The sequence below is a fragment of the Mesitornis unicolor genome, unplaced genomic scaffold (assembly GCF_000695765.1).
Source record: "Mesitornis unicolor isolate BGI_N332 unplaced genomic scaffold, ASM69576v1 scaffold9136, whole genome shotgun sequence".
NCBI classification, from domain to species: domain Eukaryota; kingdom Metazoa; phylum Chordata; class Aves; order Mesitornithiformes; family Mesitornithidae; genus Mesitornis; species Mesitornis unicolor.
This window is the reverse complement of record NW_010191706.1, coordinates 18,991-35,603: the sequence shown is the minus strand read 5'-3', so window position 1 is coordinate 35,603 and position 16,613 is coordinate 18,991. Positions and strand designations below refer to the sequence as shown.

Below are 16,613 nucleotides of genomic sequence, written 5' to 3'. Positions count from 1 at the left end.
ATTCAGCCTGTCCAGGTCCCTCTGCAGAGCTAGGAAATCTGGTTTCTTTCCATATATTGAATCTCCTATGCAGTCTAGTAACATTATTTAATTGATGTTTTTGGATTGTAGGAGAACTGCAGGGTAATAAGTCTTATCTTTGCATGCAGTTTTGAGGAATAAATTTTAACATCTAATTATAAAGAAAATGAGATTACAGAATTTTAATATAGTAAGGAATAATTGAAAAACTAATAAAAAAGCTGCCCTCTTGAAAGCCTGTCCTAAAACAAGCCTGTGAAATAAATGGCACAGTTGCTTGGGTAGTGAACTACAGCCTTTACAGGTGCAATTGCTAACTTGATTTGTTAATGATAATTAAACAGATGAAAAAGGTGTTTCAGGTGTCGGCCATTTGGCAGCCACTTTATAGTCCTTAAGCTTTTATAAATTAGTAAGGTCAGGAAAGATGTTTATGAATGCTGCACTAATGGCCTGCAAGATGCCTGCTGCAGACTGCCCAGAGTTAATTACTCGGAGTTGTCTGTGTGGGTTGATTTTTGTCTTTTTTTGTTTTTCCCTTTTAAATTCCCAGGTGGTACCACACAACTCTTTGTGCTGAGGGAAAACATAATTATTTCTGTAAAAGTTCACCACTGTGGCCAGCATCATCTTTTGACTTTCTGAGGCTTCAAGTATCTGAAGTTAAATGCACAGAATCCTTTGACTGATACTTTCAGTTTTGAAGCATGAGTTGCAGAAACGCTGTTCCTGTCCTCTAGTGCTATTTTTGTGTGGAGTTTGTCATTTGAAACGCCTTTGCAAAACGTGTTATTTAAAATAATTTATATTGCTTTTGGTTGCACGCACCAGATACTGTGCACTAGGTGTCAGCATTGGTCCTCCTTCACAACTCCATGCTGCTGGTTACTGGGATGTAGACTTGAAGTTGTTGGTAGCTCCCAAATTTTCTGCTGCAGTTTCTTCTTGGCTGTCTGATTTCAAAGCAAGGATGTCATTCAGAGCAGAGGGAAAGACTGATTATTTGGGATTTGTGCCAATATATTGATAAGCTAAAGCAGCACGTTGGTAGCTACTCATCAAGTTTGTTTCAACTTTAAGCCTAACTAACGGGGCTTAACCTTCCAGAAACGTCTTCCTCACTAGCTGACAGTCTGCATATGTATTGTATCATGGAACAAAAATTTTGTGGTTTACAAGATCAGAGAGAGAGAAAAATGGAGACAGTTTCTTTGCTTTCATAGCCTGAGATTTCAAGATGAATAATGAGATTTAACCTTAAAGGGATTAAAATGTTTAACTTGGTAAATCAGTAGATTTTGGAAGTGGTGTATTTTTGCATTCTCATGCACATGAATATCGTGTTCAATGTCTTCCATAAAATGTGGAGCTGTTGGGCTGTTATTGACTGTTTTGACGATTTACTTGTTAGTACCACTGACAAATAAAGTTGCTAACGAACTTTATCTTGGCTGCTTTTGGTAGCTGTTGAACTTGAAGCAAGCTTCAGTTTTCCTGGCAGTAGAAGCTGTCGTGACTGGCTACATGCAAAATCAGTGGCCTTCTGTAGTGCTGGAGATAAGTCTACTACAGGCTTTTTTTTTTTTTTTACACTGTAAAATGTTGATTAAAACCAATCCTTTTCTTTCTTGCCTTGAAATTTCAGCTTTCAGAAGAAGAGAAAATCCAGCGTTACAGCATTCTTTCCGAGCTGTATGAACGTATTGGTTTTCACCGCAAGTCTGCGTTTTTCAAGCGTATAGCAGCGATGCAGTGCGCCGCACCCAGCATCCCCGAACCCGGCTGGAGGGCCTGCTACAAACTGCTTTTGGAAACTCTCCCTGGCTACAGCTTATCATTGGACCCTAAAGATTTCAGCAAAGGTAAGTGTGATTTAGCATAGTAGGTCACTTGACTGGATTTCTATACCTAATTTCCTTGAGAGATTTCAAATTAAATCAAAATCATGTACCTATCTGAAACTGTTTGCGGCCAATAGAGCAGTTCTTTAACACTGCACCTTCACTTCTTCTTAGTGTCGCTTTCAGTAATTTCAAACTGCTGTGAACTGCAGCTGAATGTGTTGCTTTATACCTCTGTTTGCAGCAAATAATTGCTTTATTTATGAGAACTTCATTTCTACTCTTTTTCAAAAATGTTTTTGGTTATATACTTCTCAGAACAAAAAAAATTGTCTCTTGTGTTTGAGTATTTTTCAATTAAAGTGCCTTCAACTCGTGCATCAGAAATTGTATTTCTTTTGGTATTTGTTGCTGTTTGTTTTCATAATGAAAGAATGATTCTTTTACATATTTTTGTATATAGACACACACACATATACATATAATGCAGTTGTAAGGTCAAATATGTCACATTTTTCCACATATCAGATCAAAGTGATCTTATCTGTAAGACTAGCATTTGCTTAAGACATTTCAGTAGTTTTAGATGCTACATATGTTTAATTGCATCTATTAAAAGCCAAAGGATGAATAGTCCATAAGGAATGTGGCAATTCTTGTAGCTGTTAAATACGGTGTTCTCTTGTGCAAGTTTTGTGCTGCTTGCTGCCCTTCTTTAGGTAAGCTGTATTTCAACAGTTTTAGCAATGTTACCTAAAGCTCTATACAAAGCAATGATTTTAAAAGTTATCTTGATTTTTAATATACTATGCTGCGTTTTTCCTCTAAAGGAAGAGGCAGCTTGGCATCTCTTGAGTAAACACTTCCAAGTTGGCCAAATGTCATCATTCTTTTGTATAGTAGCGTTTCTGGGAACCATTCACTATATGTTGCAGCTGCAGCGGAAAACAGCAAGCAACAGACTGACCATGTGTTGGAGGAAAGGAGGTGGAGTTCATCAGTACCAAAACTCTGACCTGGTTTAAATATTAATAAAGACCAGCTGAAATATTCCTTTCCCGGAGGTGGAGTTCATCAGTACCAAAACTCTGAACTGGTTTAAATATTAATAAAGAGCAGCTGAAATATTCCTTTCCTTTTTGTGAGAGTACATTGACTGTTGGGATTCCAGTTCGATGATGTTGTGTAAGCTCAGTTGTAAGTTCAGTTATTCCTATGTATGCACAAATACAGATTAGGTAGAGAATGGATTGCCCTGAGGAGCAGGACTTGGAGGTGGTGGTTAAGCCAGGATTGTGCACTTGCAGCCCAGAAAGCCAACCCTATCCTGGGCTGCATCACAAGAAGTGTGGCCAGCAGGGCGAGGGAGGTGATTCTGCCCCTCTGCTCTGCTCTGGTGAGACCCCACCCCACACAAAACCTGCGTCTGCTTCTGAAGTTCTTAATAAAAGAAGAACATGGAGCTGTTGGAGCAAAACCAGAGGAGGCCACGAAGTTGATCAGGGGCTGGAGCACCTCCCCTATGAGGACCGACTGAGAGAGTTGGGGCTGTTCAGCTTGGAGGGGAGGGGAGGGGCGGCTTGGCTCCAGGGGGACCCTATTGCAGCCTTTCAGTAACTGAAGGGGGCTTAGAGAGGGACTTTTTACAAGAGCATGGAGTGATAGGACAAGGTGTAATGACTTTAAATTGGAAGGGGGGAAAATTTAGACTAGATATTGGGAAGAAATTCTTCCCTGTGAGGCTGGTGAGACACTGGCACAGGTTGCCCGGGGAAGTTGTGGATGCCCCCTCCCTGGCAGTGTTCAAGGCCGGGTTGGATGGGGCTTTGAGCAGCCCCTGTGTCCCTGCCCATGGCAGGGGTTGGACTGGGGGAGATTTAAGGTCCCTTCCAACCCAAACCATTCTGTGAGTCTGTGGTAGATCACTTAGCAATTGAAATAATGGAGGTATCTAGCCAATTCAGTCAAGGTATAATATGAATCAACTTGTCTTACTACCCACTGGGTGATATTTTCCAAGCTCTCTTAGCTCCACTGATGGAACAGGCATGTAGACAACCCACTGTGGATGTATGGATGGTTAGTTGTTTTTTTTTTTAAACTGTAATGTTTTTAGCCATCACTGAAGGAATTGATATGTGGGAAGAGGCAGAAAATGCCAAGTGGACTAGACAGAAAGAGACAAAGAGTCTAGGAAGAAAGAATGTGCTGGGAAAAATATGCTGTGGCCTATGAGGGAAAATAAGACCAGGACGAGACAGTGTTGGAGAAGAGGTTGTAGAAGTTCTGCAAGAAGTGACAGTTTTAAAAAAGTGACATGATTGGTATTTATCTTTCATTTTTGCCTTACCTTTATGGTGCAGTTAAGTGCTTTGTCAGACTTTACTCTTTTTGCCCTTCAAGTGGCTGTTTCAGAGACGTACGGAAAGATCGTTGTAAACTTTAAGAACTACTTGATAAAAATGACATTTCACACATGAAAAATAATGGTACTCTTGTGTGCAGAATGGAAACTCTCAAGGTTTGGCCGCAGTAAATATTTCTAGAAAAGTTTGCCAGATGCTGAAAGGTAATGTTAGAAGGAAGACTGTTTCAAAGTCTAAGAATTATTGCACATCTTGGAATAACTGTTATTTAAAAGTTATTGCTCTTGCTTACTACTAAAAGCAGGTTTAAGTTTCCTGAAGAGTACTGCATATTACATTTTTGAAAGGAAAGTTCCATTATGCTGATCTGTTTATTGTTACCATAGACTCTTTGCAAATGTGAAATAATTTATAGCCCGAAACTTAGTTTTTAAAGACTGAAAATCAGGAAATGTGCCTCATGTCCTGTAGTTTTATTGCTTTTTTACTGACTTTTAACAGCCAAGATAGCATTTAGAGAAAACATCTTTGCTTGATCTTCGAAGAAACTTAAGAAGTACTTTATTTGGATAAAAAAGAAGTTTCTGGTGAAGATGTTGTTGAAAGCTCAGGTGAATTTCTTGTTCAGAGAATTTAAACAAAAATAGAAAACTTTAAAGGTTTTCAATGTCATTTCAATTTCTTACTTCATGGCAAGCGTTAACTTCATTTCCTGAACTCTAATGATAAATTTATTAGTTGATAGACAAGCATATGAAACAAAAACTGCTTTCACATTTAGATATTCAAGCAAACTCGAAGATGTAAATTTTTCTTTTGTTTTGAGTACAAGATTTGGATTTAGTAATTATTGGTTCCATTGGGTGACTTTATATATATATATAAAATAAAAATTTAATTATCGCTTAGTATATAAAGAAAAGCACAACCAATTGACTTGTGATGACTTATAGCTTAAAAAAACCCTAAATGACTGCTTACTTTCTAGGCACTCATAGAGGATGGGCGGCAGTACAGATGCGTTTGCTTCATGAACTGGTTTATGCTTCCAGAAGAATGGGCAATCCTGCTCTATGCGTCAGGCATCTGTCTTTCCTTCTCCAGACCATGCTGGATTTTCTTTCTGATCAAGGTATGATTTTTTTAAAAAATGAGATATCCACACTTTCTTTTGTCCCACAGTCAAACAATGTGACTTCTTTTTGGAAATATATTTAATTTGCGTAGTAATGGAGATCAGGGAAGTTAGGGAATTCTGTGCACCTGTCAGTAATTGCTGGTAATCAATCACATATACATCATCATTAGTTTTAAATATTACAATGTTCCAACCTTCATGTGTAGCATCTAAAATGAAGTTGTCCTAATTTTTTTTCATCTGTAGGTTGACTGCTTCAAGCCTAATGCTCTGTTTCCCTGGTAAATGTTAGGAATATGATTGGAGGGCTTAATTTAATCTTAAATGGCTTTTCCAACCAAATGATTCTATCATTCTGTAATTTGTGTGTGGACTAAGAAAAGAAGTATTATTTGTAAATTCTAGCAGCCTTCAAGCCTTCGTAAGTGCTATTAATGAGGAGATTGAGAGGAATTGAAGCTGAAAAGTAAATTTGGAAGGGAAGCGTGTACTGGAGTTCAGAGTGAATCCACTGAGTTTTCTGATGAGAGACGTTTTCGGATGAAACATTAATGGTTTGGACACAAAAGTCATTTAATGGAGTCGGCACAATCCTTGTCCCTGTGTTTGAGACAATGGACTTGTGGTAGCTGAGCATGATGGAGTTGAGTTCAACAATATTTAACAGTAGAATTGCATTTCTGGAAGTCAGATAAGTTTCTGTGGTTTCTTTCAATTTGTGGGTTGATTTTTTTAAATTATTATTCAGCAATAAATTTCAGTGGGATTTATTAAATCTGTAAGTGGATAACAATGGAATGAAAGAGTCTGTGGGTGAATTTGAGCAATGGTAATGATATGTGCAAGGACCCTTTTGGGAAGGTGGCGTGTAGCACTTAGAAAATCACCTGGAGAAGGAAAAGGTGACAAATATACTGTTTGTGTTATGTTTCTTAGGAAAAATGTTTGACAGATTTATTTAGCACCCAGAATAATGAGACAGAATTAGTGATGAAACATTTAAAAAATGTTTTTTATTCACATTAAATTAAGTAAAAGGGGTATATTTTTCAGTTATTGTCTTGTTTACGATAAAGAGGATGGGAGTAAAACAATCCAGGTTTATTTTCCCCTCTTTTTTCATTTATTAATGGCCAAATGTCTCTCCGTGGTGACTTCTGCTGTTAAGAACTTTGCTGGTGAGCTTTATGTCTCTGCCTCCCAGTGAATCCCCTCTGTTTAGTGGCTGAAATCAGTAGTGGAGGAAGGAGAGGAGCTGATAAACTGGATTAAATTAATCTTTGTCTGTAGATCTTATTTGCTGTCAAAAGGGCCTTGGATTTTCCTGGACTTTTAATGAAGCTTCGTTGAAGGTTTGGCTGAAGACAAGACTTTGAGCTCTGCTCCAATGCATGTCCACATATGATATTGCTAATCCCTATTTCTAAAGAGGTTATAATTAAAGATTATCAATTAGAAGCTCTTGATTCTGTTAACGGAATACAAATGTGTAGACAAAACTGGTTTGTGTTTAAAACAACATTTTCTTATATTTTAATTGAATAACTATTTTAAACCACAACTTTTGTGTATGTTTACTGAAATTACAATTTCCAACCGCGCAGGCTGGCAAACCTGGATAAAAATTATAAAGTAAGTGGTAGATGTCAGTCACTATTTTAACAACATGGAAGCTGATTTAAAATGAAACTATTTAGTTATATAAATATGTAAACCGCAGTCTTCTGCTTAGCAAAGAGAGGTAGAAGGTCTCTTTTAGAAGCTTCTCTGCATAGAAGCTCTCTAATCTAAAGCCATTATGTTTTAATGTTAACAAGCCCTTGAGAATCGCTCTTTCTTTAAATAAGAAATAAATGTGCAGTTGCAAAGTTGCTCAGAATTAAACCTCTTGCATAATGCTTTTTGAAACATAAGACTGTGTGTACAGCTCACTGAATTTGATTAGGCTAAGGTCAAATACTTGGAAAAAACCCCAATATTTTATTTGGGATCTTCATCAAAAAGTGAGTGTCCACACAGAAAGCACTTACAGAGGGAGAATGGGCATCACCCCTGCAAGCTCACATCATTTCAGATGTTTATTGGGTTTCCAACTGTCGTGCCTGCTGTTTTGTTTCTGGTGGCCAGGATCTCAGTGCACTCAGGTGACCTTTTCTCACCATTCATGGTATGCAGTGAAGCTATGAACGCTTCATTCCTTTTTTGGGGTGAGTTTGGTTTGTTGAAGATCCTCTGAATTTTTCTGTTTTATTATTTGGGAAATAGTGTACACTTTTCAGTGCTTCTCGGGATACCTCTGCCATTAAGATCTTCCTGTCCTGGGATTTTGTGCTTTAGTTCTTCTCAGCCTCCTAGTGAGCTGACAGGCTTCACACCTGAGACCTCTCCTGATCTGTCTGTAGTTTACTTAAATTTCTGCCTCTATGATGATTCTGCCTTGCATGACGCCTGCAGAGGTTGTTTTTCATCTGTTCACCAGTGTTCCGGATGGTTTTATTCTTGAGGTGAGTGACAGTAGGTGATGGAGAGAAGATCTAGAAGTGCTTCCTGAAATGTGCTAGGGTGCCTTCCTGTCATTCCTGTGCGTGGTTAATGGTTAGTGGCTACGTGGCTGTTAATTTCAGCTGCATCCTCTGTTACCAGACTTTAGGACACAGATTGGTTCCCAAAGCGTTTTGGCAGCTATTTATGATTATGGAGGCTACTGTGAAGGTGCATGTTGGCCTTTCATCACCAGTTCTACCCGCTGGTCCTGCATAGTCAACAGGCAAAGGTACCAAGACAAACAATAATGTTCTGTATTTTTTCTTCTCTCTATCATGGAATTGATTTTGGACACAGCCTGCATGATTGTCTGAGATCTCTTGCGATCCTTTAGGTGCTCCTCTAGCCACCTGAATTGTCAGCACAGTATCTTCCTACTGTTATCATGAGGAAATTTGGTTTAGCCCTAGCAAACTACAAACAATATCCTGGGCTTCGTTGCAAATACCCCTTCAATAGAGACATATGCCTTTCCTGGAGTGGGTACTCATCACAGTCACTGATTCTGCTGAAAGAGATGAAGTCTTTAAACTTGTGACACTTCTCTCCAACCAGAGGACAGATGAAGTCCTGCACATGACGAAGGACTTAGAGGGTTTCCTCACTGTAGCTGGATATTTTATTTTCAGAAGCAAACCTTGTCAACAGAGCTCATCAGTCTCCATTAGGAGGGATTTCTCTGCGTAGATTTTAATTTTCAGTTTGCCTACTTTATGTATCTCCATACTATGAATTGCCTGAGATCATTACTTGGTCAGGAGCTGTTTTTATGGTATATCTCAGATAGTGATTGCATGCTATGGCTGCACTTGGTCAGTGGGATGATAGAAACATAGCTCTATCTCAGAAAAAGGATCTTGTTCCTTTCAAAGGTCCTGAATTAAATGTTCAGAAATATCCCTAGTTGTCTTGATGTCACTGATGTGATTCTGAACTCCACGATAGCAGGATTCTGTCCCTCCTGCAGTAGTGGCTGTTAGTTGGCACTTTAAAACCCTACAAGCTGATCCAACCTTAGAGGTGTGTAAGCTTGGCTCCAGGCTGTTTGCTCATGCAAGCAATCTCTTACCTTCTAAAAAAGACTTCTTCTTAGCCTGTGCTGAGATCATCCTCCCTGATGAAGAATTTCTGCCAAAATTGATGTTATTTCAGTCCCTCTCATCCTGTCGATTAGTGGTGATGGACTTGTCAGTGGTGACTGGGCAGACCTCTTTGATGCCTTGACAGGTTTGGGTTGTTGGTGGTTGGAGGACCAGGGACTGCATCTGAGGTTGCTTTCAGGACCTTCTATCGTCCTTTCAAGACTGCTGTGCTCAGGTGACGGCGGCTGCATGAGGTCTGTGCCCTTTGCAAAGGAGTGGTGAGCTTGGTTTAAGAAAAAAAAATCTCCAAACCCTGTTTATCTTTAGAAATTATGGCCTGGACTGGTCGTAATTTGCTGATGTCAGACGTGGTGGCTGACAACTCTTAAAATATACATTTCTATCTCACAGCTTGAAAGAGGAAAGCATGCAGTATTTTACAGACATTTTTATTTATAGGACGGATTGCATATGCATTCGCATGGTGATATTTAAATTTCAAATTGCTGTGTAGAAATATAGGAAATAAGGAAGAATATTAAACTAGGCTCATAAAAATTGGCAGCCAGACCAAAAGCAAATGTGGAAATGCCCGTAAGTGTAACCCGTCTGCCAAGCCTATATTGGTGACAGTAAAGACCAAACTCGATTTTTGAGGATCTTTACTTAAAACATTGTGTTGAATTTCCACTCATACACCTGAGAAAATGAAATCAAGCTACATGGGCCCTTGGTGAATTATGCTTCCACACAAAGATTTTATTAAATGGCATTCATTGGAGAAAGGGATAAAAATAACCTTTAAGCCTATAAATAAACACTGCTACTCTAGAGCATGAGATAATTTAAAAACACCTTTTGTTTTGAGGGTCTGTTGGAGCAACTTAAAGAATCACAGAATCATGAAAGCTGGAAGAGACCTCTGAGATCATCAAATCCAACCATCAAACCAACCCCACCATGCCCACTAAACCATGTCCTGAAGTGCCACATCCAGGTGCTTCTTGAACACCTCCAGGGATGGGGACTCCACCACCTCCCTGGGCCGCCCCTTCCAGTGCTTGACCACTCTTGCAGTAAATAAATGTATTCTAATGCTTGACCTAAACCTCCCCTGGTGCAACTTGAGGCCACTTCCTCTCATCCTATCACTTGTTATGAGGGAGAAGAGATCCACGCCCTCTCCTTTCAGGCAGTTGTAGAGGGCAATAAGGTCTCCCCTCAGTCTCCTTTTCTCCAAACTAAACAACCCCAGCTCCCTCAGCCACTCCTCATCATTCTTGTGCTCCAGACCCTTCACCAGCTCCGTTGCCCTTCTCTGGACACGCTCCAGTCCCTCAATGTCCTTCTTGGAGTGAGGGGCCCAAAACTGAACACAGGATTCGAGATGTGGCCTCACCAGTGCTGAGTACAGGGGCACAATCACTTCCCTGCTCCTGCTGTCCACACTATTGCTGATACAAGCCAGGATGGTGTTGGCCTTCTTGGCCACCTGGGCACACTGCTGACTCATGTTCAGTCACTGTTGACCAACTCCCCCAGGTCCTTTTCTGCCTGGCAGCTCCAGCCACTCGTCCCCAGGCCTGCAGTGCTGCATGGGGTTGTTGTGACCCAGGAGCAGGACCCAGCACTTGGCCTTGTTGAAGCTCATACAGTTGTCCTCAGCCCATTGATTCAGCCTGTCCAGGTCCCTCTGCAGAGCCTTCCTACCCTCAGGCAGATCAACACTCCCTCCCAACTCAGTGTCATCTGCAAACTTGCTGAGGGAGCACTCAATCCCCTCATCCAGATCACTGATAAAGAGGTTAAACAGGACTGGCCCCAAAACTGAGCCCTGGGGAACACCTCTTGTGACCAGGCACCAACTGCATTTAGTTCTATTCACCACAACTCTCTGTTCTTTGGATGCCCAGCCAGTTTTTAATCCAGCGAAGAATAAACCTGTTCAAACCATGCCCAGCCAGCTTCTTGAGGAGAAATTGCTGCTGTCTGTTCCTTCAGCTCTTCTGTTCTCTTCTTTAAGCCTTGCTATGACCTTTCTCTGTATATGCTGCTGTAGACAAGAGTTCTCGAGAGGTTCAGCTCTTTTTTTTTTTGCTTTGAGCTGGTTGCTTGCCATTGCTTCCCTCTGTTTACTCTTTTTCCTGCCTATTCCCGTAGTGCTGCTCCTCTTTTTTTTTTCTTCTCTTGTTCTTAATATTTAGGACACAGGAAACAAGATCATAAGAAAGAAAGAAAGAAAATGTAGGATTAAAAACTATGAATGCCCAATTTTAAAATAAATAAACCACCTTAATGGTGGTAGTATTAAACTTTGAAAGGAGATACATAAATTAAAGAAGCTAATTGGAAGAAATGAAAAGCTTGCTGTAGCATGCTGTTTGCTGGTAGCATGGAGGCTGCTGAAAGATGCCACGGTAGATTCTTAGTAACTGTATTCTCCTTCTCCATTAAAACAAATGATCATATAATCAAACCAGCAAAATAAATGCCATTGAGGGAGGAAAAAAAAGTTTCCTGTATAAAAGTGGATGTTATGCCCAAACACAGAGCAGAAGGGAATGTCAACCCTCATAAGTGAAATGGGTGGGGGGGGGGGGGAGGAATATAAGGCCAGAAAAGATTTGGAGGCGTGACTTGCTGAACTTATAAAAGCTAATAATGTCTTCAAACATATTAGCAGCAGGAAGCCTGCCAGAACTGAAACATAATTGAGGTATAAAAAGAGACACTCAGGGAAGATTGATCTGGATCAGAAAATTTTGATCAAGGTTTTCTTTTTAGGGAAGAAGATGCTGAGGTTTGGCTCTTTTTCTAAAGAGAATAAATCTGTGGAGCTCTTTCCAAGTGTAATTAGAAATGGTTTATGGTAGAGAGTGATCTGAATTGTAAATGGAGTAGTAATAAATTTCAGGTACCAAATAAGGCTCAAAGATGCTAAAAGAAGTTTAAATAGTTGAACTACTAACAGTTGCAATAAGTAGATTTAAGAAATTGCCTTATTTTAAATTTGTGAATGGCAAGTGTATCTCTGCATTTTTTGAGTTCAGAGAGGGATGGAATTTCTATGTAAAGGAGGTGTTTTCAGTGTAGATGTCTTCATTGTAGTCATCCTTGTGATCCTGGCCATCCCAAGGATTATTCTGACAAAATTCATTGGTCCCTTTACACATCTATGGCTGTCCTGGTACTGACCCAGATGTCTGGACCTCACCTTGTCATCAACACTTCTCTTGAAGTCAGCTAAACCAAACTCCAGCCTTTAAACCCATCCGGAGTTCAGCAAATGTGGTGTCTGTACTGGGTAAATTGTAAGGAACTATAGTAAATAATAAATATATGGATAACAGTGATCTAATGGGAAGGAATTGGAACATCCTTGAAGTGTGATTTCTTGCCATAATGTTCTTTCCAAGGAATGATGGTGCATCAATATGATCTTGATGTAGTTAATAGGATGTTCCTGAATCCCAAAAAACCCCTTTTGGTACATTGATTAATGAGTGATTAGAAGAGATGGAATAAGCAGTGAGTGGATAAGATTGTGGTGTTGTGTGAAGAGATTATTGGTAGTAATTAGGAATCCCCTACATGTGTGTCATGTAGGCAACAACTGCTTTGCTCTGTAGGCCCCTCTTTTTGTGCTGCAGTACTTGCTAATACAGACGTAGCCTGTCAGTAATGTGCCGTGTTTTGTAGTCATAAGGAACATTATTCCTGAATACTACATTTAAATTAGGACAGCCTAGGATCCTCTGACGTGTGTAAATTAACTTTTGGAAAGGTAAATGTTATTTATTTCAAGGGCTGAAAGCATGAAGCTCTACTTGGACTGAACAGAGACTATACTGCAAATTGAGACTTGGTGTTTTAACAGAAGTTTAACAAAGTTCTGAGTTGAAGTGGGGTTTACTTAACTGACATTAATGAATTTGTTTTAATACACTGCATTGCATTAGAGTTGACAAAGTGCCTGCAAGTTGGTTTTGCCTAACCAATAAACCTTTCAAAAGGAAGACAGCTTGATTGGTCTTATCATATTAAAATGAACCAATTTCAGGATGGAGACTGAAGTCTTCAATACAATTACCAGGGAATATTTACAGCAGGATGGTAGGTTCTTAGCCATTAACGGGAAATCTTTTTACAGCTTTAGCATACTGCCATATCTTATCTCGTGTGTGTGTGTGTGTGTGTGTGTGTGTATTCCAAAAAAAAGTAAGTGAACAGAGTTGTCACCTCATGTGTTCAATGTTTAGTACTGGCACTATATGGTTTAAAAATGAATATATTTAAAAAAAAGCTTGACTGCAAATGCTTTGTGACATATTGTAATAAAAGACTTCTGAGATCGCATGTGAAGTAGGAGGAAGCTTCTTAAAAGCCGCTTAACTCTTCTCATTCACTGGTACTCTGAATTTTGCAGCTTTTTGCCTAGTTCTGTGTAATCTTCAGTTGTGTGCTATAAAATTCATCAAATACCAGGTTGGAAGGGACCACAGGGATCATGTAGTCCAAAAATGCAGCACTGTTATGTGCTCCTGTTGCTGGGAGTTGTTTATCTGCAACACTTTTTCCTGCTTTTTTAAAAACCCTTTTTCTTTAATGCGGAATAGTGGCAGCAGGGTCAAACTCTCTGGGCTCCTTTTATTCTTTTAAAATCTCTCTGGTACTGGTGTTTCCTAGAGACAAGCTGGCTTCTTACAGAACTTCACTCAAACTGCTTTATTAAAAAGGTGTAATTTATTTTCCAGAAATACATGACTTTTAGAAAGTGAAGTTTGCTAAAACCACAATGCCTCTGTGTGTTGATCTGCTTCAAATAATGATCTGCTTATCCTTGTGTTCCTTCAGTGACTCCGGTTCAGACCCTAATTCAGTGAATTTATTCAGTTTGCAGTGGAATAAATAAATGAGGCCGAGTAAAGTAGCAACAGCAATAAAAGATTTGAATTCATTTGCATAGCGCAAAATTTGAAGACCAACAGGTTTTTTTTGAGTCATATGAAAGAAAAACGCTGTAATGAGAATGAAAACTGAACCAAATTTATCTTTCATTAGACTTGCGCGTTGATGAGGTACAGACAAAAACTCCAGCCAACACCGTATCCAAATTCTTAGGTAAAACATGAGATCAATCATTGCAATAAAATGGTGCATTTCTTTATGACAAAAGTTTCCTATTAATTTGTATAAAGTCATTCATGAACAAAATGAAGTTTCTGAGCTTTAGCTCAAAATTGCCATCTTCACAGAGTTACTTCTGATTTTTCAAGAAGCCCAATTTGATCAGTTGAGGGAAAAGAGAAAAGCATTCAAATACAGACAAGTTGCAAAGATTTTGTTCCAGTTTACTCTGGGGGAGACATACTTTAATTTGCAAGATGAAGACAGGAAGGATTTGTGCTGTGTTTTTAAAAACTAAGGCTCTTGTATTGAAAGAGGCTATTTTAGGAGGTGCTATATGAATTAAAATTCAAATAAATTTTATATGGCACTTAGCAGACTCAATATTACTCTCTGTGGTAGTTTGTATATAACGTAGCAGTTTGTATGGAAAAAGAAATATCTGTGTTTCCAAGAGGATCACCCAGGTGCTTTGGTGAACTCCCCGTATGATGCCCATTGAGAAAGGAAGAGTAAGATCTAGGAGTGATACTGAAGAAGTGTCCTTTCAGAAGGATTGGAAAGCTCAACTATAAGTTAGTTGCAGGAGCTGATGTTTTTGCTGTAGATTTTCAGGCAGTTGTCCAGTTTTTAAACAGTTGAACTGTCCTTTTCTCAGGTGAGAGTCTGTTTGTATCGGGAGCGGAGGCATTGAAACGTTGGTTTGTGATAATCCTCTCTGGTCAAATTCCTGTGACTTTGCTTAACAGTGTATTGGGAAAAATGTCCCTGTCCTGGTTTTGCTGGCATAGAATCATAAAATCAGTTTTCTGTTCAGGAAAGCTGTATTTCTGCAGACTACGGTGCTCGATTTAGTGGAAACAAAGTTGATAACATGTTTTGTTTTAGCTTTTGGCCAATGCTGGCATGCAGCGATCAAGCTCTTTAGCAGTTTTTGAGTTAACTGGGTGCTGGGGGCAGCAAAAGCCAGGGCAGCTGTTACTTATGGAAGTTAGTTTTTATCTGCTCCACTTTATGTTAAGGTAAGTCTGGTATTTCTTAACATAAAAAAATCAGTAATGTTGTTCAGTGGTTTACTTACTGATTTTAGATGTACAAAATACATTTGTGTAGTTTCTAAAGTATACGGACATCTGAAGTTCTTATATGGGGGAGAACTAGGTACTGAAATTTTAATGGTGTGTTTCTGAACTCTGGCTTCAGCTGTGTCAATTTTTCATGAGATTTGATCTGAAAATATTTTTGTGCCAGCTGTGAATTTCGAGCTGTGAATTAATGCGTACACATTTTATGTAACTATTGAAGATCCTGTAGTAGAGAACCGTGGTGTGTTTAGTCTGTCCCTTCCCATTCTCTCTCTGTGGAGGTCATCTTAAAAACAGAAAACGTGATTTTGGTGCACACACGACTCCTCTTTTTGTCTGTGTTGAAAAGATGTTATTTCCCTGTCCAGTTCCTGCAAAATTAGTAGTAAAGCTGATAACATTTTTTACAAAGATGAGCTGAGACACAATAAACTGAATCCTTTTGCTCTCATTCTCTTCACTGTATGGCGGGAGCCACTTTCTTTGGTGTTGTTCATGAGGATCTCGTGACAGCGCATCGAGCTCTATGGGTAGCACAGATTAATTATTTTCTTCTTGTTCCTGCTCTTTTCCGTGTCAAACAGTGAATTTTATTAGTTTTAGTCTCTGCTATATTTACTTAGGGATTTAATTAAGGTAGATGGTAACAGACTAAACAGATGCTAACAAACTAGAAATGACCATTAGTTCTCACTCGCTTTGGCCACTTTGTCACCCAGTTGGCTGGTCAGCTTGTGCGTGCTTCCTGTCCAGCTGATGGCCTAAGGAATATAGACAGGACTCTGAAATGCTGCAGTGTAAAGCCATAGGTAAGTGCTATGAAAAGGACCTGAGGGTGTTGGTTGCCAGCAACTGAACATGAGCCAGCAGTGTGCCCAGGTGGCCAAGAAGGCCAACGCAATAGTGTGGACAGCAGGAGCAGGGAAGTGATTGTGACCCTGTACTTGGCACTGGTGAGGCCACACCTAAATCCTGTGTTCAGTTTTGGGCCCCTCACTCCAAGAAGGACATTGAGGGACTGGAGCGTGTCCAGAGAAGGGCAACAGAGCTGGTGAAGGGTCTGGAGCGCAAGAATGATGAGGAGTGGCTGAGGGAGCTGGGGTTGTTTAATCTGGAGGAAAGGAAACTGAGGAGAGACCTTATTGCCCTCTACAACTGCCTGAAAGGAGGGGGTAGAGAGGTGGGGGTTGGTCTCTTCTTCCATGTAACCAGTGACAGGACCAGAGGAAATGGCCTCAAATTGCACCAGGGGAGGTTTAGATTGGATATTATGAAAAATTTCTTTACGGAAGGAGTGGTCAAGCCCTGGAAGGGGCTGCCCAGGGAGGTGGTGGAGTCCCCATCCCTGGAGGTGTTCCAGAAGCGCATGGATGTGGCTCTTCAGGACATGGTTTAGTGGCCATGGTGGG

The 16,613-nt window shown here is 39.9% G+C and overlaps 1 protein-coding gene across 1 annotated transcript in view; it reads left to right on the top strand.

Annotated features, from left to right (window-relative positions):
- Window positions 1-1,666: 1,666 nt before the first annotated feature.
- Window positions 1,667-16,613, top strand: part of LOC104542496 (trafficking protein particle complex subunit 9-like) — a gene marked incomplete at its 5' end in the record, with an annotated part of 31,591 nt that continues 16,644 nt past the window's right edge. The window contains 2 exons of the mRNA XM_010186832.1: window positions 1,667-1,883; window positions 5,217-5,360. Coding sequence (XP_010185134.1) covers window positions 1,667-1,883; window positions 5,217-5,360 — 361 coding nt within the window. The remainder of the gene's footprint in view (window positions 1,884-5,216; window positions 5,361-16,613) is intronic.